At 41.8% G+C, this 24,715-nt stretch overlaps 1 protein-coding gene across 3 annotated transcripts; it reads right to left on the bottom strand.

Annotated features, from left to right (window-relative positions):
* Window positions 1–7,229: 7,229 nt before the first annotated feature.
* LMNB1 (lamin B1) lies at window positions 7,230–24,298 on the bottom strand. 3 transcript variants are annotated; one of them, XM_075079476.1, is made up of 12 exons: window positions 23,751–24,298; window positions 20,133–20,289; window positions 19,154–19,279; window positions 18,539–18,709; window positions 16,950–17,075; window positions 14,368–14,588; window positions 13,191–13,416; window positions 10,884–10,988; window positions 10,324–10,443; window positions 9,474–9,590; window positions 8,332–8,385; window positions 8,056–8,228 (listed from the first exon to the last, which is right to left on the bottom strand). In XM_075079476.1, exons 1-12 carry the CDS (start codon window positions 24,122–24,124, stop codon window positions 8,187–8,189), a joined length of 1,839 nt encoding a protein of 612 aa, XP_074935577.1. In that variant the 5' UTR covers window positions 24,125–24,298; the 3' UTR covers window positions 8,056–8,186. The 3 variants fall into 3 exon arrangements, with proteins under 3 accessions (XP_074935575.1, XP_074935577.1, XP_074935576.1); XM_075079474.1 differs by lacking the exon at window positions 8,332–8,385 and having other exon boundaries at window positions 7,230–8,228; window positions 23,751–24,288; XM_075079475.1 differs by lacking the exon at window positions 8,056–8,228 and having other exon boundaries at window positions 8,332–9,116; window positions 23,751–24,288.
* Between the last annotated feature and the right edge of the window lie 417 nt (window positions 24,299–24,715).

Raw genomic sequence — 24,715 nt, 5'->3', positions numbered from 1 at the left:
TCAATGTTGACGTTCTATCTACAACATCCCATTACAAACAACAACAAAACACACCACCTTCAGAAACAAAATGCTACAGCTGCAGAGGAAAACATAGTTTCATTCCTTGACTTACATTATGGAGAAGGTCAGACATGCTTGCCAATAATATTTTCTGTTTATAAAATGCAACGGCCAAATCAGCTATGAAAACTCACATCCAAGAGTTAATTGGTAACTGTAGGAAAATCCTGTCAAACAGTCAGCTTAAGCTGAAATGTGCCTTTACTGATGCCACCAAATATAACTTTTCTTTCTTCAGGTTTAATCACGCAGAGAACAAATCCTGTATTTACACAAACCCAGGAAAAGAAACCAGAGGACAGCAGCAAAGCACTCTGAGCAATAAATGCACTCTAAGCAAAACCTGAGATAAAATACCTAACTTTTGTCATAATCCTATGATGGGCATAGTTGAATATTATAAATAATTAAGTGTCCCAGTGTTTCCTTAAGGTAAACCACTGTATACCAGGAAAGGCTAAATAAGCATTCACATCCATCATACACAGCCTCCATTCCCCTTCTTAAAATCACTAGTTAGTATGAGTTCCCCTATTTGGGACAAGAGCTCTAAAAGCTTTTATGCCCAGTCAACTACTTACTTTCTTTGCCTGGAGAAAAATACTTCATAGTCAATTACTATGTAGCCATTTCTGCAGAAGCAGCAGTCTTTTTTTTTTTTCTTGTTCTACTGGAATTACTTATGCTGCTTACAGTATGGTATGAATGCAAATGCCACTATTTCACAGATTTGGAGTTTCTCCATAAAACACCGCTTTTACTCCAGCAGCCCTCAAATTAGTATCAAAATGATACACTGGTAAGAAAGTTAAATTCCCCCATGAAAATTTAAGACCAGCATTTAAAATTGCTTCTCTTACAGCAGCAGACGAATAATTAACATCTATTGAGCAGAAAAGGTATTTAAATTATTTACATATTCATTTATCTTCTATGTTTTGCTTGGACAAATATGATGTAAGTATATGCAGCAGGGATAAAGAAGTCAGAGGCATTAAGACTTTTTGTAGCATAGAGCTACAATTGACTACACTGTATAAAATAATTTGCACCACTGGGCTACAGTTGATTACACTGGGGTTTATTAGTGAACTTGTCCACTATAAACAAAGAATGAAGTTCACAGGTGTGCTGCTTTTGCTGTGGACAGAGCCAAGAATCAAACTTCTGACAGGAATGCATACCTTACCTCAAGAGCATTTATCATACAATACTAGCGCTGTACAAGTCAAACTGCTTGTTTCCCAAACAGATTCTTCTTGTGGTTTTCACAGGAATTAATATATTTGAGCAGATGATACATTTCTGGTAAAATGTTTTTCTAGTTGCAAGCAGTAAGTTACTAAGCAGTTTTCACCTGCCAGGATGATACCATTTGTATCTCTTGCCAACTGTGTACCAGATCGGTATCACATAATGATGATCCATATCTGTTGCCAGCTCTAGAAAGGACTGAATGTACCTAAAAAAAATAATCTTTACATATTACTATAACCGTAGTAATAAAAAGACCTACCAAAACTTTAATCACAAGTTGAACACATCTACAGGTTATTATTTAGGATATTATTTGCTTCTTCTGTGGCTCATCAGCTGACTAACAACCTCCAGAAAACACAAACACATTTCACTTAACATTGTGTATAGCCAATTAGCTAATTTTTTCAGTGGTCAGCTACCTTTACCAAATCCATCACTGTGCCTTCTCTCAACCACACTGGTGTAGATTATGACAGTAACTGCAACAGCTGAGATGGTGTATTTTGAATGGAGTTCCAAACTAACAAGAACAAGAGCTCTCACAGACATCGTATGACAGAGGAGAAAATAATCAGTATTGCCATAAAAATTTGCATTTGCTGCATACAGTGGCACAATGCATACCCCTCCAACAAGCTTGAGGCTGGTGTTTTTCAGTACAGCAATGAAAGGTCCACCCTACTTTGCAGTAATCAAAATGTATTTCTGGACTTCAGTGTGGGAAGATCGAGAAGAGGTAGGTCAGAAGCGGTTCTGTTCAATAAAGTAGAAACTTCCAAAAGTTAATATGGAACTCGCAGGGAAGGGTAGGAAGTTCTAGGTTGGTTTTTGTGTTTGTTTTTGGTTTCAGGTTTTTATTATTGGGTTTTTTTTGTTTGGGTTGTTTTTTTTTTTTTTGGGGGGGGGGTGGGGGGGTGGGAAGGGGGGTATCGTTTTGTTGTTTTAATATTTTCATAGTAAGATCTCCACCTGGTGGTAGGATGTTTCACTCTAAAGGTTAGTGTGAACACGCATAGAATCATAGAATCATTAAGGTTGGAAGAGACCTCTAGGATCATCAACTCCTACCATCAACGCAACACCAAGTCTCCTTAAACCATGTCCTGAAGTACCACATCTACTAGTTTTTTGAACACCTCCAGGAATGGCTACTCCACTACCTCTCTGGGCAGCCTCTTCCAATGCCTGACCACTCTTTCAGTAAAGAGATTTTTCCTAAGATCCAGTTGAAACCTCCTCTGATGCAGCTTGAGGCCATTGCCTCACGTCATGTTACTTGGGAGAAGAGACCAACACCCACCTCACTACAACCTCCTTTCATGTAGTTGTAGACAGCAATAAGGTCTCCCCTCAGCATCCTCTTCTCCAGGCTAAACAATCCCAGCTCCCTCAGCTGCTCCTCATAAGACTTGTTCTCTAGACCCTTCATCAGCTTCGTTGCCCTTCTCTGGAAACACTCCAGCACCTCGATGTCCTTCTTGTAGTGAGGGGCCCAAAACTGAACACGAATATTCAAGGTGCGGCCTCACCAGTGCTGAGTACAGGGACACGATCACTCCCCTACTCCTGCTGGCCACTCTACTCCTGACACAAGCCACGATGCAGTTGGTTGTCTTGGCCACCTGGGCCCACTGCTGGCTCCTGTTCAGCTAGTGTCAACCAGCACTCCCAAGTCATTATCTGCTGGGCAGCTTCCCAGCCACTCTTTCCCAAGCCTGTAGCGTTGTATGGGGTGGTTGTGACCTGAGTGCAATATCTGGCACTTGGCCTTGTTAAACATCATGTAACTGACCTCAGCCCATTGATCCAGCCTCTTCAGATTGCTCTGCAGAGTCTTCCTACCCTCAAGCACATCAACACTCCCACACAATTTGGTGTCATCTGCAAATTTACTGAGAGTGTACTTAATCCCCTCATCTAGATCAGTGATAAAGATACTAAACAAAACTGGCCCCAAAACTGAGCCCTGGGGAACCCCGCTCAGGACCGGCCACCAACAGGCCTTAGGTCCATTCACAGCTCTCTGGGCTTGGCCGTCCAGCCAGTTTTTTACCCAGTGAATAATATACCTGTCTAAGCCATGAGCTGCCAGCTTCTCTAGGAGGTTGCTGTGGGGCACAGTGTTAAAGGCTAAAGTCCAGGTAGACAACATCCACAGCCTTTACCTCATCCACTGGGTAGGTCACCTGGTCATAGAAGGAGATCAGGTTGGTCAGGCAGCACCTGCCTTTCATGAAGCCCTGCTGGCTGGGCCTGATCCCCTGGTTGTCCTGCACATGCCTGGTGAGCGCACTCAAGATGAACTGCTCCGTAATATTCCCTGGTACCGAGGTCAGACTGACAGGTCTGTAGTTCCCCAGACCCTTCTTCTAGCCCTTCTTGTAGATGGGCATCATATTGGTAAGCCTGCAGTCATCTGGCACCTCCCCTGCTAACCAGGACTGCTGACCAATGATGAAAAGTAGCTTGCATGCTCCTCAGCCAGCTCCCTCAGTACTCTCGGGTGGATCCCATCCGGCCCCATAGACTTGTGAGCATACACATGGCTCAGCAGATCGTAAACTTCTTCCTCCTGGATTATGGAGGGTTTGTTCTGCAATCCATCCCTGCCTTCCAGGCAGGCTGAATACCCTGGGGATAACAGGTCTGACAGGCCAGCTGTCTTCCCCACTGGTTTGTCTTACAGAACATGATGACAGCCTGCTCCTGCACTTTCAAGAATTCCTTCTTGAAGAAAGCCCAGCCTTCCTGGACTCCTTTGCCCTTCAGGACATCCTCCCAAGGGACTCTCCCAACCAGTGTCCTGAACAGGCCAAAGTCTGCCCTCTGCAAGTCCATGCTAGTGGTTTTGCTGACCCCCCTTCTTATTTCACCAAGAATTGAGAACTCTACCATATCATGGTCGCTAAGCCCAAGACAGCCTCCGGCTGCCACATCTCTCACCAGTCCTTCTCTGTAAACAGGAGGTCAAGTGAGGCACCCCTCCTGGTGGGCTCACTTACCAGCTGTATCAGGAAGTTATCTCCCACACACGCCAGGAACCACCTAGACTCTTTTCTCTCTGCTGTGTTGTATTTTCAGCAGATGTTGGTAAGTTGAAGTCCCCCATGAGAACAAGGGCTAGTGATTGGGAGACTTCCAACAGCTGCTTGTAGAACACTTCATCTACCTCTTCATCCTGGTTGGGTGGTCTATAACAGACTCCCAGCAGGATGTCTGCCTTGTTGGCCTTCCCCCTCATCCTTACCCATAAGCACTCTAGATTACCATCGCAATCGCAAGCTCTGTACCATCGAAACACTCCCTAACATACAGAGCCACCCCACCGTCTCTCCTTCCTTGCCTATCTCTTCTGAAGAGCTTGTAGCCATCCATTGCAGCACTCCTGTCGTGAGAGTCATCCCACTGTGTCTCTGTGATTGTGACTAAGTCATAGCTACCCTGCTGCACAATGACTTCCAGCTTCTCCTATTTGTTGCCCAATGCTGCGTGCATTGGCATAGATGTACTTCAGCTGGGCTATCAATTTCACCCCCAACTTTGGCACGCCACCCCTAGGCTCCTCTCTAGTGAGCCTGGCTCTATCCCCTTCCCCCTTTGAACCTAGCTTAAAGCCCTCTTGATGACCCCCACCAAATCATGTGTAAGAATTCTTTTCCCCCTTTGAGATAGCTGAACTCCATCTGTCTCCAGCAGGTCCGGTGCCATGTAAACATCCCCATGATCAAAAAACCCAAAATTTCACCAATGGCACCAGCCTCTGAGCCACATGTTAATCAGGTGAGTTTTCCTGTTCCTTTCAGCATTCTTCCCTGTCACTGATGGAATTCAGCAAAACACTACCTGTGCTCCTGACCCTTCAGCCAATTGCCCCAGTGCCCTGAAGTCCCTTTTGATCACTCTTGGACTTCTCTCCAACCTCATCACTGCCCACCAGCATAACCAACAGCGGGTAGTAATCAGAAGGCCATACCAGACCAGGGAGTTTCCTAGTAACATCTCTGTCCCAGGCCCTGGGCTTCCCTGTGGGATGGGTCCGATCAGCACATGGGGCCCTCTGTTCTCCTCAGAAGGGAATCACTTATGACAATTACCCTCCTATTTTTCTTAACAGAGGTGGTCATAATGCGTGGGGCTGACACTTTCCCTAGGCAAGACCCCAGATGGACCTTTGTCTACATCCTCATTTGCCTGACCCTCCAGTTCCAGAGCCCCATATCTATTGGGTCAGTTGGGAAGGTGAGGGGGGCCAGGATGGGATTCACCTGCTGTCCTGAGCAGGGACCTGTTTCCATTCCCCACTACCTTTTAGGTCACCTCCTTCTGTTTGGTGGCAAGAGGGTAGGGGATCCTCCGCTTCATGTGGAACCTCCATCCGCTGACTTAGCCTCAGGGATGGCAGGGTGCAGCTTCACCAATCTACCTCCTTCTTACTCCCTAATACTCCTTAACCTTTCCACTTCCTCCTCCAGCTCTGCCACCAGGCTGGGCAGATCATTTACCTGGTCAGACCAAAAACAGCTGCTGTCTCTGCTGCCCTCTGGTGCGAGTGACAGGCTCAGGCACTCACACAGCTGGGGACCTGGAGCAACCACGCTCCCCAGAAGGGTCATCTATGTTTCCCACCACTCCTTATGATAGTTTACAATAATACTTACAAAAACAAAATTATTTTTCTAGTATCAGTATTTCACCCATTGTCATCCATCACAAGAGTGCTTATTTTCCACAATATTCACAAGACTCATGTAAAAGATCTCTTTATAGAGAAAATTAGTTTCAACTAGCAGCTCCTAGCTACACATTCAGGTAATAGTTACAGCACTGTTCATCACCCTGGTAACAAAAACCAGGCCCTACAAAAGCTATAACCAAGACTACTTGATTATACTGGCAGGTTCCTACCACTAATTAAGAATTAGGTACCCAATGCCTCCATGCAAAGTAATCTCTTCAACCAGTAGTGAAGAAAAATAACAGTCCTATCTAACTGGCCCAAATCAAGTCTTTATGGAATACATTGCTAGCCTGTGCTATTAGTTTTGAAAACAACAAACAAGGAATGAAATTAACAATTTCCTGTGACATACCTGTTCATTTATATGGTGTATGCCTACAGATATCTGCAACTACAGCAAATAGAAAGCCATTAGTCCTATAAATCAAATGAGGAGCATTCAGAATGTTACGGGATACAGTGATGCTTAAAAGACATGAAAACATTTATATGGTGTAAACATTCAAATATAAACATGAAATTAAAATAAACTATTACATTGTGGTTTAATGCAGTTGTTTAAGCTAGCATTACTGTCAAAGTAGCAGCACCCCTAACACTCATCTATCTGCATAACCCTTGGGTCATCCTCCCCCTCACCTTCTGCTGGCACAAGGTTTAAACGCTACCATGTAGTTCACCAGAAAAGGGAACTTACCCTAGATGAAAATCTGTTAGAGTCTTAAACTCGTCATGAGACTAACTCTAGAAAAATGCTCAGATCAACTTCCAAAGTTCTGGCCATGCCTTTAAAAATACTTCCAGACTAAGATGAAGATAATTATTTACAGTATTTCTAAATGTCTACATTTCTACTTATGCTATTGTGCCATGCTTAAACTGCTCAGCCTGGTATTTGCATAATGTAGTAAAAGGCAGTCCAGCAAGAATATACGAGGCAACAACAATGCAGAAACAGTTATGCAACAGGGTTTGAATAAAGCTCTAAAGAATTAATTTTCCAAACATGAAGTTATGTTCCCCATTATTTAGTAGAAATTTTTTACAAGTCACTTGCCACTGTTCCATTTATGTGGATGTTTTGCCAGCTTCAAAGCCTATCAGTTCCAAGTATTCAACACCCATTCAAGTTTTAGCTCAGTTCTAGGAAGAAACAAATTCCAAAAGCTTTACTTGATAACATCTTAAGAGATTTTATTCAAAGCTTTTTCAGACATTAGATTAACGCAGAAAGGACAGAAGAACTTTCCACATTGACAAAATTACAGTTGTTTTCCATACAAATGTAGACTAGACCTCTAAAAGACTTGATTTTGTTCCTACAAATTGTAAACAAGCAAGGCAATCCATATTAAAACATTTTTTAAAAAAAATCACATTAAAAAATTTAAGTTGGTTACACTATCTTAACAACTCACACGTGTAACATAATGCTACTCCAGCATAAGAAATTTAAGTGAAGGAAATGAGTGCCAAAATACAACTTCTACTGCATCCTTCATCCTGAGTGTTTACATCATCAGCTGGGCTATGTTCTTTTTGTGTGTGTTTTTGTTTTCATTTGGTTTTGCTGTTTGGGGGGGGGGGGGGGGGGGTGGTGGTGTTTTGTTTTTGTTTCTTTTTTTTTTTAAAAACCAAACCTGTTCTATTAAAAAAAATTTATAGCCTTGATTGCACTGTAGGAAAAAAAAAGTCTCCACTATAAAAGATTTCATAGTATCAAAAATGCATTCCCCTTGTCTAACAGCACCTAAATATAAAGAGGTCAACAGCAACTGGCTAGTATAGAGTGCTGTAATCTAAGAAAATTGATCCCCAAAACAGTGGAATATTTCTATTCCAGCAAAGTTTCAATACAAAAGAGAGCCTAGCATATAAATCTGGAGAACAGGAACATTATTTTTTCAAACAGTATGTTGTTCCGTGTCAACAATTCACATCCTGTGAGAAAGTTAGATACTTCTTTTACAAAACTTCCTTTTCAGTGGCAAAGGAAGTTAAGGCCACCAGGCTCACAGCTCAAAAATTCACATATAGAAAATAGAAAAATACATTGTGCTTCTAAGAAGGCTCTGTTCTGCAGGCAAGGATTACCATGATTTGAGGAACCTGGCTGACATGAAGTTTACATCACCACACATTTTCTGTTAGATGTCCTTGGGTGGGCCTGTTACAAATAGAAAGAGTTGTCTTTGACAAAAATTCCAGCAGTACCAGATTTAGCAACTCAGAATAATATACCGTACATTTTTAATACATAAAACTATTACCCTGGCATGGTCTAAGCAAGAGTCAGCATGTGAAGCTGTACAACCTGTTGTCCCCTGTAAGTAAAAGAATGGTAGACATCCTTTCTTATGATAAAGTAATGGAGGACAGGCACCAGAAGAACACAAATAATTATCATATTTGAATCTCAAGTCAAAAAGCATCACTGAGTTTAGACAGGCGGTGAATACTTCAGGGACCGTATACAAGTACCTTGAGAGTTTTTATCTAAAGAAATCTAATCTCTCTGTAACACACTTCAGCTGAACTACACAATCCCAGAAACCAGAAGAGCAGCTGGATGTACTTCAATACTTTTGCATAACTGCAATAAAAACCTGACTTTAAATTAAATGCCATGAAGTTATGATTCAGTTATAGGCCAAAAAAACCATGGTTGCTAAAAAATACAATTTCCAACATAGCCAACTCTGTTTTCTGTTTACGTATGCAAACTTAATCACCGTTCTACATTATCTTTTGTACCTGACTTTGAGAAATACACTAACTGAAATGTAGCAAAGTTTCAGGCAAAGTAGCAAACTTGAACATCACACTACAGTAACTTATGTTTGTTACTTTTTTTTTTAATAACTGGTCAAAACAATAAGGTAATGGATAGAAGTCAGAATATGATAAAGTATTTATATCTCTGTATTTTCCTTTATATTTCAGAACGTGTTGTGTTGTCACTTCAAGCTCACACCTTTCCGCTGCCTCAGGGTTGCATTTCTTCAGCATGCAAAAGACATTTTCTCCAATAGTGCCTTCAAATCTCTCATTTACTCTGCCAGAAAATAAGAGATCTAAGTTCTCAAAACTTTAGGTAAATTTAGGTGCATCTGCTTAAGCCGAACTTTACCATAAACAATTGGCCTGGGGCAAAATCTTGTCAGGAACAGGATTTACAATTTAAAAAATCCTCTATCTTTAAGCTTTAAAACCTTGTTTTAAGAAAAATCTACTTCTCTCCATCAAGGGAATATGTGAAGTAATATTTTTTATACTTGTTTTATTAAAACAGCTTCATGCTTTCTTTCAATTACTGATTAAAGAAAACAAAAAGAACAACTACACCCAAACAAGGTATGATACTTTCCCAAAAATTCATCCTAAATAACCATGTTAGCCTAAAACAAGATACCTGCTGGTGGTCAAGGTCGCCTTCTTCCTCCATGACTTCAGCTGTTTCTTCCTCAGCTTCCTCCTCTTCCCCTTCATGTACAGTTGTTTTAAAGACAGTGCTTCTCTGAGCAACCTCCTGCAACAGAGTTTTATTTTTAAGGCTTGACTCCTCTAAAGATCTAGTGCTAATCTACTTAGATTTTGAGAAATGGGAATTCCAACTGCTGGGAAAGCTGCTTGTACTGATTTTGTCTATATACTTTTCATGTACTGCTGTGCATAAACAACATTCATAACACCTTAGTTTTAAATCTCTTCACCATTAAAGAGTCTAAAAACACACTCAAGTTCTTCCAAAATCTACTTTTATACATTTAAATATATTCTTTCAATTGCAAGATGTCATAATGACTGTCCTACCCAAAGTTTTAACTCTCACCTTCCCAGAATTAATGCCTCATGGCTTAAAGTGAGTTTCACTGTAACATTCCCCAACCCCCATGAACACATGGTTTTAAGGAAAGCTAATTTAGGAGACAAATCACTCAAGAGTTTACTAAAACCTTTTCTTTTCAAAGCGTATTCTAAGGCACTGCCCGATTCCTGCAAGAGGGCAGTGTCTGAACAAGTCATTCTTCTGCTACTTATGCTATAGGGAAAAAAATTCACATGCTTCAATAGACTGCATTCCTAAACTGCAGTTAAGACAGAGAGGGGTACAGTATGCTTGGTTGGACAGCAAAATGAGGGAACTTTTGTAAAACACTCATGTGCATTCATGTGTGGAGTCCTAATAACAGTTCTACCTGCATCTTTATAGGGGATGGCACCTCAGAAAGACAACTTTAGACACATCTGAGGTACTTTACCTCTCCCTGGGAATTTTTCAGCACAACTTTCACATCTCTACCCGTGCCCCAAGATTTCTGGTTTTTCCAGACGAGGTCAGTGGGAGGGGCAGAAGGTACTCCAGCATCTGCAGCCCAGATCTGTTAAAAGACGACACACGCGAGCATTGTTTGCTAGTCTTATACATTTCCATGTTATTTACTGAGTTCATGTATTCCATTTAAGTGACGCTGGTGAATCTCCTCCAGTTAAAAAAATACAAGTCTCTGCCTACCTATTTCCAAAGTTTCTTAAAATAAAACGGCCCTATGGGTTTTTTAATGCAGAGACTTTTGAATATGTAAATGCACCTGTTTACAGTCAAAATCATTGCTCCATATATAAAGTAAGTTTCTGAAAAATGTGGCTCTGTCCCACTTCTTCCCGGCAGCTGATACAACTAATGCCCAATACAAATATAGGTGATTATTTTCTGAATATGTACATAGAAAGGACAAAACTAAAAATGTTGTCTCTTGTTGACACACACAAGTTGGCCTAAAGCCCAATTCAACTGAACAGCTGAAGCTTGACAACTTACTGTAACAGTTCGGCCAGCCTTTAGTATATATCTCAAGCTATATCTGTAACTAGCAGACATGTCCCCTATTTTTCGGATCATCTCCCAGCCTCCCATAGGTTGATCCTAATAAAAAGGAGAAAAAAAAGTACCATCAGCAGCCATTTTCTGCTATACAGGTAGGGTATTTTACATATAAGGCCATGAGGCACATAAAGTTAGTTGAGTAAAAATGTTTATTATTGCTTGATCATCAGCATGCAGTTAGAATAATTTTAGATAAATTTGTCTTACCTCTTATTTCAAGTTAAAGCTTAATACATCCTTTTTTTTCAATTCTGATGTTATATTAACTAATGTTTATAATTTGCATCAGTATTATTATAGCTTGATCAAGAAAAATACATAAAAATATATTAAAATCCCCTTACAAATATTACACATTTTTTTAAGCACAGAATGACAAGCAATCTTCTTAGAAAACAAAATATTCTGGTCATCTTAAAATGTGTTTCTACATATGCACACCTCCCGCTATATACTCCTTTGCAAGACCTACATTTTTTTTCCTTTCAGCTTTTTCCCCTATCAACTATTTGAAAAGCACTAGCAAATCTAATAGAAAAATATAAACAAGTCATCATTACAGAATTACTATTTCAAAACGATCATAGATCTTTTTTAAATTCTCCCAAACAGTCAGTTTCCAAACATTAAAAACAGTTGCCGCTGGAGCCTGGAAACAGTTAAGACCATCTAAAATGCACAATCTTACCTTAATGGATGTTGATATTCCGTTGGTCATTGCAACAAAATGCCATGCTCCAAGAGGATTTTGGGTATTTTCTCTTTTAGATATATATATACACACACACCCCCCTATATATACACACATACTCACACATAAATAAACTGTCAAACACCTGTGGAAATTTCCCGAGTACAGCTTATTACACTCCACTATAGACAGTTGCTCAAATATAGACCCCCAGCAAAGCACTATAACCAAACCCATCCATGTCTACTGGTAACAGAACTCATGATCCTTCCACAGAACAATGAACGAGTGGTTAAATAAAAGTGAGGCAAACCCATATGGTAACAATGCATGTGTGTGTAAGGTGAATCCTGTAAGCCTGAAAAAAAACCTCAAAAAGGGAAAAAAATGGCTGGTCCTGACTCCCTAGAAATTATCTTTCATTTGCCTGAATTTAGTCATCTAAACTCTTAGGTGTCTAGACCAAACCAGTTGTCAAGGTTTCTTTCATTCAGTAAATGTAGTCAGCACACTCAGCCAACAGCCCAGGCAGGTAATTAAGATACATATGTATCGCCATCTGAAGGAGTCTGTCTTCATTGATAGAGGGGACAGAGAGGAATCAGACCAATCTTTGTCATCTAAAAGATCAACATGAGCCACTTTTTAGTGAAGGTAAAGGATCTGATGGCATTAGACAAAGCCTGTGTGTCACTGTAAACAAAGAATGCAGCTAACACTTCTACACACAGCTGAGGTACAGACAGCACAGGAGAAAGCAAGAATTACTTCAACCTTCTCTGAAATCAAGTCTGCAAGAAATTACATCTTGTAATTCTGGTGTCCTAATGAAACAATGCTCAATTCTCTTTTCTCCCAGACAAAGGATTTAAGAAATTATAGTCCTCAGTCTCCAGCACCTCCTGTGAGGGAACTGTATATAGCGCAGGGCTTGTTTTTCTTCAGCAGAAGTTATAAGTAATGTCAGGGGGTGGGGAAAGGGGGGGCAGGGGGAGAACGTACTGAATATAACAGTTAGCATCTTAGCTCCTAAAAACTGTGGGCACAGCCAAAATAGAAGGAAAACTATGATTTAGAGAAGCTATATGCAAGTACAAGGGGGACAGGCAATTAAATTTAGACATTAATTTTGGATCAGTATGTATTTCTTTTGGGGCTTTATAAGGCAGAGAAAGTTCTTAAAAGACTTCTAAAGCAGTCTAATGTCTGCTTGCATTATTTCCTATCAGTAAGAATGTTACGTGTAAAGCTTTACAGGCAGATCACTTACAAGGCAGAACTATGAAGAGTGATATAACACTTCGGTGGGTGGGCAACCTACCAATAAAACAATTGCTATGAAAAGCATTAAAAATCGTTAGGAAGAAGTCATCATCAATCCAGAATACCGGGTGAAAGCTTATTCTGTGAGGCACTAGTTTCTTACTGCCACCTTTTATACAGTGTGCTTTAGCTTGTGTCAACACAAATCTGTGGTGTGAAACAGTGCTGTGGATGCCTTCTACCTCTAATCATTCCATTGCAAAGTCGTGATGTGTGGATTTTCAAACCTGTTTAGAGGTGTTCTTCAAGCGGATGAATTTTCCATCAACATCTATTGCGTCAATAGAGACATTTCCAGTGGCAGAAGCTGAGTGGGAAATGCTAACACTACTGCCAGCTTCAGATTCCTCCACATCAATCCTCTTCCTCTTCCCTCTGGTTGTACGCACACTACGGCTTGATGAAGCCCGTGAAACCTTCACATGGGAAGATGAGCCTGGAGAAAGTTTCAACCTATATTGAAGAATGAAAGAAGTATGCATACATCACGTTTTGGTTTTACTTTTCCCACCCTTTCCTATAAACTTTCTTCCTCTCTCTGCTGTATAATTCTATGGGAAGAAAAAGGCACAGGAATATAGTAAACAGAGAGTGTTACATGAAAAAGTGAAGTGTTAGGTACTTTTCGAAGCATTAAATAAAGTGTTGTCAAAACAGCTGATTAATGCTTTTAGAACATAGAATACTGATGGACTACTACATTAAGATCATAAAAGACATCTCTATGCATTTGTTAAAGACTGCATTCCCTGGCAGACAGAAGAAGTAAAGAAAAAAAAAACTCTTGGAGGGACTTAAGCCACTGTAGGAAATTTATGCAAACACCCAATGGCACAAGAGCTTTTACTGTTTCATCCCCACACTTGAGAAGAATTAGCCTGGACCAGTAGGATGTCATTCAGAAAACAGTGAAGTATCAAACTACTTTAAATGGCAGCTGTGACTTACCAGGCAAAAAATTCTCAGGATTGCTGAACTCTGGGGTCAGATGTGGAAAACACAGCTAGCTGATAGGCTGGGCAATCATAACAGCTATTACTTTACTAAAATTATTCCATACTTAAAGATATTTGGCTAACAATTAAATAACCCTGCAATTAACTCTGAAAACTAATATTAACCACGGCACCAAATAGACTTAAAAATGACAATTCATTACATCCTCAGTACTGACTCTTAATAGAAAAATGGTGTTTGTACTTCTGAGAATCATTGGTCTGATACTCAAGCAGCTTGGTCTCATGAAGACTTAGAAGTACGTGTGTCAGACAGGAAGGGCAAAAACAAACAATGCCTTGGAAACTGTAGCAAAGCAGCATTCCCATTCAGAACTGCCTTTTAACAGAGAATGAGACAAGCAAGGAAGCACACAGATACCAGCATTTGTTGCAAGTTCTTTCATACCTCTCCTCCTCACCCTCCAGCAATTTCCGATATGCAATGATTTCCATATCAAGTGCCAGTTTAACATCCAGGAGTTGTTCATAGTCATTCAGCTGCTCCTGCATCAGATGTCTCATTTCTGCCACTTCCTTCTCTTTCTGGGCGAGCATTTTGTGACACTTTTCCTGCTCCTTGGCCAAGCTGTCCTCAAGCTCTTGCACTCTGTCTTGCCATGCTCTACACTAGAGAGCATCGAAAACATCAGTGATGCAAAGGAAAGCTCACCCAAACCTCTATGCGCTCTGCTATTCAGGCAACACAGAATTCAAAACATTAGGTTAAGCATCCTGCCTCTCTTTCTGAATTCAGACTCACCCACATACAACTTCCCATTCTCCACCCCATCTACTACAAACATAATCCCTTGAGTTCCTACCTGCTCCATTTTTCTGAGATTTGAAGACATATTACTACACCTGAATTTACTCAGTCAAGAAAAGCTGAGCTTAAGAGTCAAGCGCTGGACAGGACACAGAATCAAAGTGCAGCAAAATGTATTTCAGATCCTGCAGTAAGTAACTGCTCTTTAGCTTTCAGATGTCAGCTTCCTGCTCCTGTTCATTGCTGCCAATTCTGAATTCTGAGAGGAAGTTCCTCTAAAGGAATAGGAGCTGTCATCAGCGAAAGCCTGTCTACCTGTTACCAAAGCCTTCAAGGCTTGCTGAAAGTTCAGTGATAAGTGTTCCACAAAGAAAACTAGTTTGCCACATACTTTAAAAATCACATCAAGGCAGTAGAATTTAATATTGTATATGCAGAAAGGAATGCTTATCAAAGAAAGGCTAAATGATGACATCTTTAAGGTTTACTTTCCCTGAGCCTACTTTCTCTGTTTAATAGTCTCTTGAGTTTGTTTTTTTTTGTTTTGTGTGGGTTTTTTTTTTTTTCTGATTAAAGGACAGACACAGGAACAAATGCCCCACAATCACGTTGTCTGATTAACTCACCACGCTTGCTATGCAGGTGCTCCACTTAGGAAGTCATCATAGTTCAGAGACAATGAAAACATGCAGTCTAAAAGGCTGACGCAGAGGACCAGTGTAACTGGTTGTCAATATTAAGAGTCAGATAAGAAATTTAATAAAAGGAGTTAAGTATCACATGGAAGATCCCAGAGGAAACTACTACAGAGCTCAGTGCTGCTAACTCAAACCAGATCCACGATAAGCGACTTTTCTTCCATGAGAACAAACCTACAGTTAGTGCTAGCAAATGAAAAACAAAACTCTACTGGTTGGCATCGCTAGCAATACCATAGTGGGTTTTTTGGTGGACAATTACAGTCAAACTGGCAGAAGTTGGTTTTGGTAGCCCAGAAGTTAACAACTAACACCTCCGCAAATTCAGAAGCAAGTTCTCTGAACCTGGCTGTCACTCCCAACGAAGCAACAGAACACAGGTAATTAAGGAGGAAAAACCCCTCAGGAGCACCTGTTGACTGAATGACCAAAAAAAAGATGGTAATATAATGGCAGAAATAAGATCTAAGTAGACAAAACTCTTAATCCAATTCTTGTGTAACCTCATGCACATTCATTACATCACCTGATCTCTTCCAGAGACTAAGTTGCCTATATAACAGGAAAACTGGGAAGACTCACTAGCATCTGCCAAGTTATTTAGAAAATAATGAAATAACATCCCCTGCATTTAGATTCTTTGCTTGAAATACAGACAATTTTTAAGTCCTACAAGAGTCTACTGTACAGGAGGTATACAATTCAAAATGTATCACAGAAAGGATCAGAGCCGAACATTACTAACATTTTATATTTTTCAAAGAAATAAATGTTTTGCTGCATTTGCAACTGATTAGTAGGTTGCAAAAGCCCACTTCAAAACCAACTCCTAACATTTTTTCTATTTTTACTCTAGATTTTCCACTGCAGGGAACATGACAGTACTGAACATATGGCTTGTCATAGGTTGTGTCATACTTCTTCGGGCATGATCTATGTGCTTTGTGACCTAAGTGTAATTATTTTCTGCTCAAGTCCCTGCTCTACAAATACTCAAGTACAGTTATTTGATGTATTTCCTCAGTCTCATATTTCATCCTAATCCTGGTAACATCACTTCATTTTTTTGATGCAAACTGGAACTAGGATGAAAATACACCAAACAGAGACTGCATATTCCAGCTCTGGCTTTGAATGTTGCTTTGTGAAATCCTATGCTAGGTTGTCCAGTTACTACAGAACAGAACTGAAAAGTTCTTGACCGTTGAAGAAATTAATACAGAGCTCTTGTCTAAAACCCTCCCATCTATCTGCAAGTTTCCGCAAAAGCCAGTTAACAGTACCACCTTTCAAATACTCACTCTGTAGCAGGATACTGCACAGAAGAAAAAAGAGAAGAAAAAAAATCAGACTTTGTCAAAAGAAGACATTAAGAAACTTGAAAGAGTACAGAGCAGTAGAACAGAAGACAAAAATCAAGTAATGACGCTGAACATACCTACAAGTTAGGGGGAAGAAAGCCCTTTAGTATAAAAATCAACAACTGTTATTAGCAAGACTGAAGATTCACAAACAGCTTGTTACCTCTTTCTGAAGGCTGTTGAGATGGGAAGAGAGATTTTCAATACGTATACGACTTTCATTCAGTTCTTCTCTTACTGAGTTGGTTGCAGAATTGCTCATCTCGCAGGACAGTCTAGCATTCTCAAGCTGAATTAGATCAAACTAAGGCATCAGTTTCAAAGTAACTTTTATTAAAAGAAAAAATGAGTCACTAAAAACCACACACAACACTAAGCCGCAAAGTTCCTCTCTGCAGCTCTAACACAATGAAACATGTCTCTCTTTAGGGGTTAAATATGGTGGTGCAATTACCATGCTGGATTGCCCTACCTGAAATCACAATCCTCTGAAGAGTTTTTAATCCTAGAATAAATAAAGTTTCCCTTGTAGACATTACTGAAGTTGGACTGCTAAGCTCAGTTTTCATGCTGGCCAGTGTTTATATATCTAATTATTGTAGCACTGGTTTTGAGTAGGCTTAGAGAGAAGAAGCTAAACTGGAACTACCAGTTCTCAAAAAAAACCAAGAAAACTTTTGTTAATTTTCAGCCAACATAAGCAAATTGGTAACATGCCTTCAGATTATAGTCCCAGTGCCATGAGTCACTACTGCTTCAAACTATCACAACTTCAAGTTCAAATAATTTTATTTTTTTAAACCAGCTGCATCATTCCTGCTGAACACTACCACATCAACTTGAGCAGCACCACAAACTAATTACTGAACTTGTAGTTGCAGACGAAATGGAATCAAAAAACCCCAAACTTTTTAAAAATAAAAGTAAAAAAAAATATAGAAAAAGTATACATGAAGAGAGGGAACAAGAAAGCTCCATTTATGAAAGGTTTTTCAGACTAGAAACATAAAAAACATTTTTGGCTAGATCTTTAAATAAGTTTTTCCAAGTCACACTGAAGCTCTGAAGATCAGCAACCGCACACTGTTAAGACTGTAAAGACTAAGAACTATGCTAATAAATTCAGTTTTTATCAACTTTTCTGCTGTAACATCCTACTTCTAAAAACAAAGTACTAACTGCAACAAGAATAGACAGAAAAATCAGGTTCAGTTGAGACATCAGGAGCCCTCCTGACAGAAATGCTGAGTCATAGTAGAGGAAGGAAATTATGAAGTATAACTGGTTTCAGCTTCACTATGCTTCCTCTCTAGAAGAGTGAAAAGTAGAAATCGTTGGGTGTGGTAAGACACCACATGTTTTGTACAAGGTCAGAGCACTCAGGGTGCTGTCTTCTCAGCAAGCCCTATTATGAGATAATTTTTATGCAAAACATGGGACACCTTATTGATTTTCAAGACTATGTTACAACTGATACATAATAACACATGAAGTTCCCTTGAATTCATAGTAATCCCAATACTAACCACTTCTTCCCCACAATTCACCTTCACACTCTATTATTGTACTTCCTGAGGATTAAAGCTGCTCCCAAAATGAGACCTGAAAATGTAAATTCACATTCAAAAGCATGCTAATTTTAAATCAAGGTCCATAATAAAATTATCTGGAATGCAAGTAATTAGGGTTCCTTTCCGTTAAATAAAACAATAATAAAGTACATCAGACAACTGAATGAAGAGATGTTCTCACTTTGGCATGGTAAGTCTGTTCAAGCTCTTCTTTGTACAGCTTCACTTGTGCATCATGCTGTTCTCTTATTTCACAAAGGGCTCGAGCCAGTTTATTTTCATATTCAATTTGACGTCCAGAATCAACCTCAACCAAGCGAGTTTCATGTTTTCTTCTTGTTTCATTGATTTCCTAATAAAAACAGAAAAATAAAATAACATTCAGCAAATATGAGACAAAACAAGTTTTAGAAGACTATCCGTTGAACGGATAGCAATGCAGATTTTACCTAGCCTTGTGGATCAGCATTAGTTTGTCTGACATTGAAACTTTCAGTAAAAACACAGGGCGATTTCCTCAGTGAGAATTATTAACCTACTTCCTCATTACTATGAGGAGATACCTACATTGCAATACCAGGGGCAGAATTTAACACGAAACAACGTTACATGAAGCTACTTCATGAGTTAGCATTTTCCCTAGGAAAAAAAGTTGGAAATCTTCCAGCTAGAATGGGAGTTCAGACCACGTGACTTCCTAGACATCGCTCCAATTCTAAATTATTTTAATACTCTGGAACGAGCCCCCAGTTGTCTTCCCTTTAAAAATGTGAATTCTAGAGATTAAAGAATTTACCTCCTCATACACATTTTTACGGAATTCCAATTCCTCAGTAAGACTCTGACAACGGTTTTCAAGATCCACCTTCAGTAAAGTTTCATTTGCAAGCTGTTCCTTGGCAGCAGCTAAAGAAAATTCAAGCTTTAAGAAAAAAAGAAATAAAAGAATCAAGACAATGATTATGTAGCAAAACTCACATAACACAATGACCTCAGCTACCTAGAAGTAAAGCTAACCCCATGTTAAGGTTGAACGTGACAATCAAATCCCATATTTACACCACTAATCTCTCCACCCACCTCCTTTGCAATCACTTGCAGAAATGAGTTCTAGGTATTTCACATTGGTAACTAGCACTAAAATACTAATCAATTATCCTTACAAAACTTCAGTTTTCCTCTGTGGCAAATTCCAGTTTCCTGGTCTCCTCAACTCATCGCCTTGGGGTGGTGTTGCTTAAGATCACAAAACATGCATTTCAAAAGGTTAACAAAACTAGCACAAGACTTTTTTCCCCTCTTTGTACTATCAGATGCCCAGAAGATTGTGAACCACTGGCAGAACCAAAAGGAGGGCAGAGAAGAATCACAAACTGTTATTTGTCCGTTATTTGTTATATGTACTTGTGAGGTCAGCCTCTTCCTTGAAACAGTTCTACAATTTGTCAGGTTTATTTTGACTCTTGACCTGCTTTCTTCAACGTAAGTACCACCCCTCACAATTTCAAAGTCTGCAGCTTTAAAAGCGTTCTATTCCACCGTCCATGTTATTAATAAACTGAACAGTACTGGACACAGATACCTACTCAATACTGCTTCCAATGTTGACAGTGAAGCAGTTTGTGCTAGTTGTGACGAGATGACAGGTTTGCAACCATCTTTTGGCTACAAAGTTTCATTTTACCAGAGTGACAGCTCTTACTATGCATGTATTATACATAAAACTACCTCATTTGCTGGAAGAAGCTTGGTGATTAAATATTTCTTCTTCTCACCTCTACAATTTTATCTTTTAAATCCTCAATTTCTCCCTCCAGACTTCTCTTATCACCAAGGGCTGTGGCCAGCGCAGCTTCTTTAGAATTCAGAGCTACTTCAAACTCTCTAAGTTTGACTTGAGCTCCATTAAGATCAGATTCCTTTTTTGCATAGCTGGAATAAAGCAGAAAAAGTGGTTAGGAAGTATAGAAATGTCCCCAAAGTAGACTGCTGACTAATAAAACAAGGTGAAACCTGAATCTTAAACTTGAGAGACACCAACAAAAACATTTTGTCTTGGCTTAGTTTACTCTAATTTAAATCAACTACTTAGTTCTGATTTCTCATCTGATAGAACAGACAGATAGCTTAACATTTTGCTGGGGGTGTAGAAATCTAAATATAGTGGGAACTCAGAGTGTCAAACAAGTCTGAAAGGCATACACAGAAAGGGGAAACTATGCGTTTACTAAAGGCACCTCGTTTTCTCTTTAGCTAGCCCCTGTAAAAAGCATCCTACTTGCTCCAGAATCTTCACAGGAAGAAATAAGTTATCCCATCAGAAGGCTCCTTCCATAGGCTGGAAAGAAGTGAATTATCTTCACTGCCTTTTTTATCCATGCAGGAACTTGTGCAGATCCACTGTCTGGGCTGCAAATAGCCCATTTCCAACTAACAGACCAACTCCTCAATGAAAATTGGTGTTCACTGTCTATAGGCCCATCCTCCATAAGCAGAAGCTGTAGCATAGTGAACTGCTTTGCAGCACCTGTCTAATCATACCTAATGGCAAAGTTCCACATATCTGGGGAAAGATACCCAAATTCTGTCCATACAATAGTCTCTGCCATCACTGGAACTGCACTGGTGCAGAGGTACAGGTGTCTTTTCTTCACAAAATCAAACACAAGCTTTTCCAATTACCATTCAAATTAGTTTTCATGTCTATACAAGCAGTCAAACAGTTTCTAGGGGTTTATTCCCTAAAATGGCATATGTCAAAGAAATAAAATGAGAAAAGTAAAGCAATATCACATAAACAAAAACCCACACTCTTCAGCCTAAAATAATTATTCACAAATAATGCTACAACAGGCTACGATGAAACACAGGGGAAAGGAAAACCACACTTAGGAATCAAAATGACTGTTGACCTTTAGATGGCACAAGCAGCTGTGTTGAAATATGTAACATGTCCTTCCTCCTTGAAGTAGACTCTTTCTCTCTCGAATACCCACATTTCTCTAGTAAGAGTAGTAGCATTTAGAAGTTCTAGATTTTTATAATCAAACTACAAACATTTTACAGGAACGGACAGATTCAGGCTTAATAAGACAACAGCTAGCACATTCTTCTTCAGCCTTCACACTTCTCTTTGCAGAAGTAAAAAAAAAAAAATCAGATTTCACAACACTAGACTGAGGAGACTGAAAGTTGGGTAAAGATTCTTAAGAATAAGATTCAAAAGTGTTAAAGAATTAATACATTCACTACTCTCTTAATCACTGCACTACTTATAAGAAACAACAGCAATACTTCTCAGCAAACTCAAATCTAAAAGATGCTTTTGCAAGATTACATGCAAGCATGTGCAGTCAGCATCCTGCTCAAGAGAGATGTGCGCACAAAGGCTTGCAAAAAAGCATCTGTAGAAATAAAAATAATGTTTGGATATTTTAGCACTATAGCCACAGGATGGCAGGCTTTACATAACAGACTTAGCACTAGCTAATCCGGCTCCGGTGAGTAACGCCACACTCACCGAAGTGGTAGACTGCAAGACCCTCCCTCTGCTCCACCTCCTAAGAGATACCGAAAAGTTCTAGATGCCTAAACTCAAAAATACATGGGTTGTTTTCTCCACAATACAGCCTTGAGATAAGAGATTTATTTTGGCTTATCTCCATTCTACGTGTCACAAGCCTCCTTTTTCTTCATAATCATGTGTATCATTTCCCCATCCCTTCCTGAGAGCAGAAATAGGGAGGTTTGGTGTTTTTTTACCTCACTTCCACCCCCCCCCCAGTCCTTGAAGATTTGAAACATCAAAAGAAGCCTTCATATTTATTCAACTACAGCAGTACCCACTGCATGGCAGGCACCCTAGAGATAGAGTAGACAACAAGTCCAATGTATATAGCAATATCAACTACAGAAGCAAAAGCAGTTTTTCCCAAGGGATAAAGAATGTCAACAGAATAAGCTTCTGGTGCTTAAATTCAGGGAATCACACCATATATATGAGATCAAATTCAGAAAAATCAGAGAACCCAACAAATAGGTGACTGGGCCTTAAAATTAAGTTTGACAGAGGAAGAGTAAGGATAGTTGTACAGCACTTCAAAAAAGCCAGAGAAGCTTTAGTCCGATGCACTAATTTGGCAAGGGACTAAAAGATGATGATTTTTTCAGGTGGCTCCATTAGCCAGATCAGAACTACTACAGTTACTCTATCCGTATTTAAACTAAAGCCAGTATACACACCACACTGCACTTCAGCTTTCTGAAAGGGCGAGGAAAATTCTGCCAAGAGAACGCACATTCTCGTCACACCATGCAAACAGACATCTTTATGACTACCAGTACCCCCACGCACACTCGTGTAAAATGTGTTTTAAGAGTATTTTTGTCAGGTTTTAATGACTTAACCACTTTAAGAAAGAAGCCATCAGGGAGCGTGTGCCAAATCAGGTGAGAAAAAGCCTTTGCTCTTTTTTAAGACTTTGTTAATAGAATTACAGATAAGCTTAGATATCCACCTTAAAAATACTCAAAGACGACTTAAGAAACTGCATGGCGTAGTAAGATCTGCCACCAAACGACAAAGACAAGTTCATGTAGAATCTGGTAGCCTTAAATAGCATTAAGTGCTTGCGTTACTAAACTATTAGGGAGTTCTTGTCCCGAGCTGTAGTCGGTGTTGTGCAGGGAGGTGATATGTTTAAGACAGTTATTGACAGACTATTAAGCAGTAAGACTTCACTCTTCAGGGGCCGCAGCTGCAGCACAATCCCCCATGATCCAGAGGCGTATTTTCACAGATGTTACAAAGTGAACATCTTTCGGAAAGGACATTTAGAAAGCCTAGACCCGCAACAGCTACCACACAGGCTGTCATCACTCTGCATTTTTCATCCTGAGGCAACTTCAGCCTCACGGACAGAGTGTTCTGTCTGCACGGGGAGGGGCGGAGGGCCACCCGGACTGAAGCTCCGCATCCCCCCGACCTCCATTTCATGAGGGTGAGCTCGGGCCAAGTTTCCAGCGCGCCGCCAGCACCGCTTCAGGCGGCGGGCTTCGCCCTCCGGGGCGACGGGCTCACGGCGGCTGCTCCTCTCTGGCGGCCGGGCTCCCGCCGCCGCCTCCCCGCGGGCCCGGCTGGCGGGCTGCGCTGCGGGAGCCGGGCCGGGGCCGAGGCCGGCGCGGCGACCGTGCCGCCGCTTCCCGCCGGGGCGGGGCAGAGCGGGGCCGGGCGGCGCTGCCTCTCTCTCATTCATTCAAAGCCCGAGGAGGCGGCAGCCGCCGCCGGCGGCCCCTTCCCGCCGGGTGGGAACGGCGGGCACCGCTCGGCCCGGCCGCCGGCCCCGGCTCACCCGCGTTTCCCCTCACGCGTGTGTGTCCCCGTCCCCGCTCACCTGCCCTGCAGCACCTCGTGCTCGGCGCGGAGCTTCCCCAGCTCGATCTGTAGCTTCGCCCGCCCCCGCGCCGTGTCGTCCAGCGCCCGGCGGGCGTCGGCCAGCTCGGCCTCGTAGACTGTCTTCAGGCTGGTGACCTCCCGGCCGCGCCCCTCCTCCCGCTCGCTGACCTGCAGCTGCAGAGCGCTGTTCTCGGCCTCCAGGCTCCGCACCTTCTCGATGTAGGTGGCCAGGCGGTCGTTCAGCTGCCGCAGCTCTTCCTTCTCCTGCAGCCGGGAGATGCGCGTGGGGCTGAGCGCAGTGGCGACCCCCGGGGTCACCGGGGTCCGGCTCCGCGACCCCAGCATCGCGCCGGACGGCGTGCTGGCCGCCATAGTGAAGGAGCCTGAGGGTGGAGGCTGGAGGTGCCGCGGCGGTAACGGGACAACCAAGCACGCAGCCGACGAGGGCTGGTGGAGGAAATGGGACGAACAGGCAAACCCCACACCGCGTCTAGCGCGCCAGCGACCTCTGCGCCGCCACCCAATATGGCCGGTGCCGGCCCAGCCACGCCCCCGCCCGCCCGCCGGCCAATCGCCGCCCGAGACGGGCCGGGCTCCGCCCCGCGCCGCCGGCTGGAGACTAAATTCAAAACCCGCCACCAGCCGAAACTGTCAGCTGGCGCGCGAGAGAGGGAGGCAGGCCCCGCCCCTCTCCTCCCCGCCCTGCCGCGAGGCGCGCCAACCCCGTCCTTTGTTGCCGCCTACGGCTCCGGACAAAGGGATCCGGACCCCGGCCCAGGTCCCCGCAGGCGGGGGGTGGCCGCCGCCGCCCTGTCCACTCCACCGCTACCCCCCAACTCCGAGGCGGGGTCCCCAAGGCCGCCGCCCCCCGCCCCGCCAGCCTCGGCCCGGGCCAGGGGAGATACCCTCACTCGGTAACGCAGCTTCTGCCTGTGAGGAAAAGACGTGGTATTTACTGCTCCA

This window comes from Phalacrocorax aristotelis, chromosome Z (assembly GCF_949628215.1).
Source record: "Phalacrocorax aristotelis chromosome Z, bGulAri2.1, whole genome shotgun sequence".
NCBI lineage: Eukaryota > Metazoa > Chordata > Aves > Suliformes > Phalacrocoracidae > Phalacrocorax > Phalacrocorax aristotelis.
Note: the sequence above shows the minus strand (reverse complement) of the source record. Positions and strands in the feature narration are given on the sequence as shown.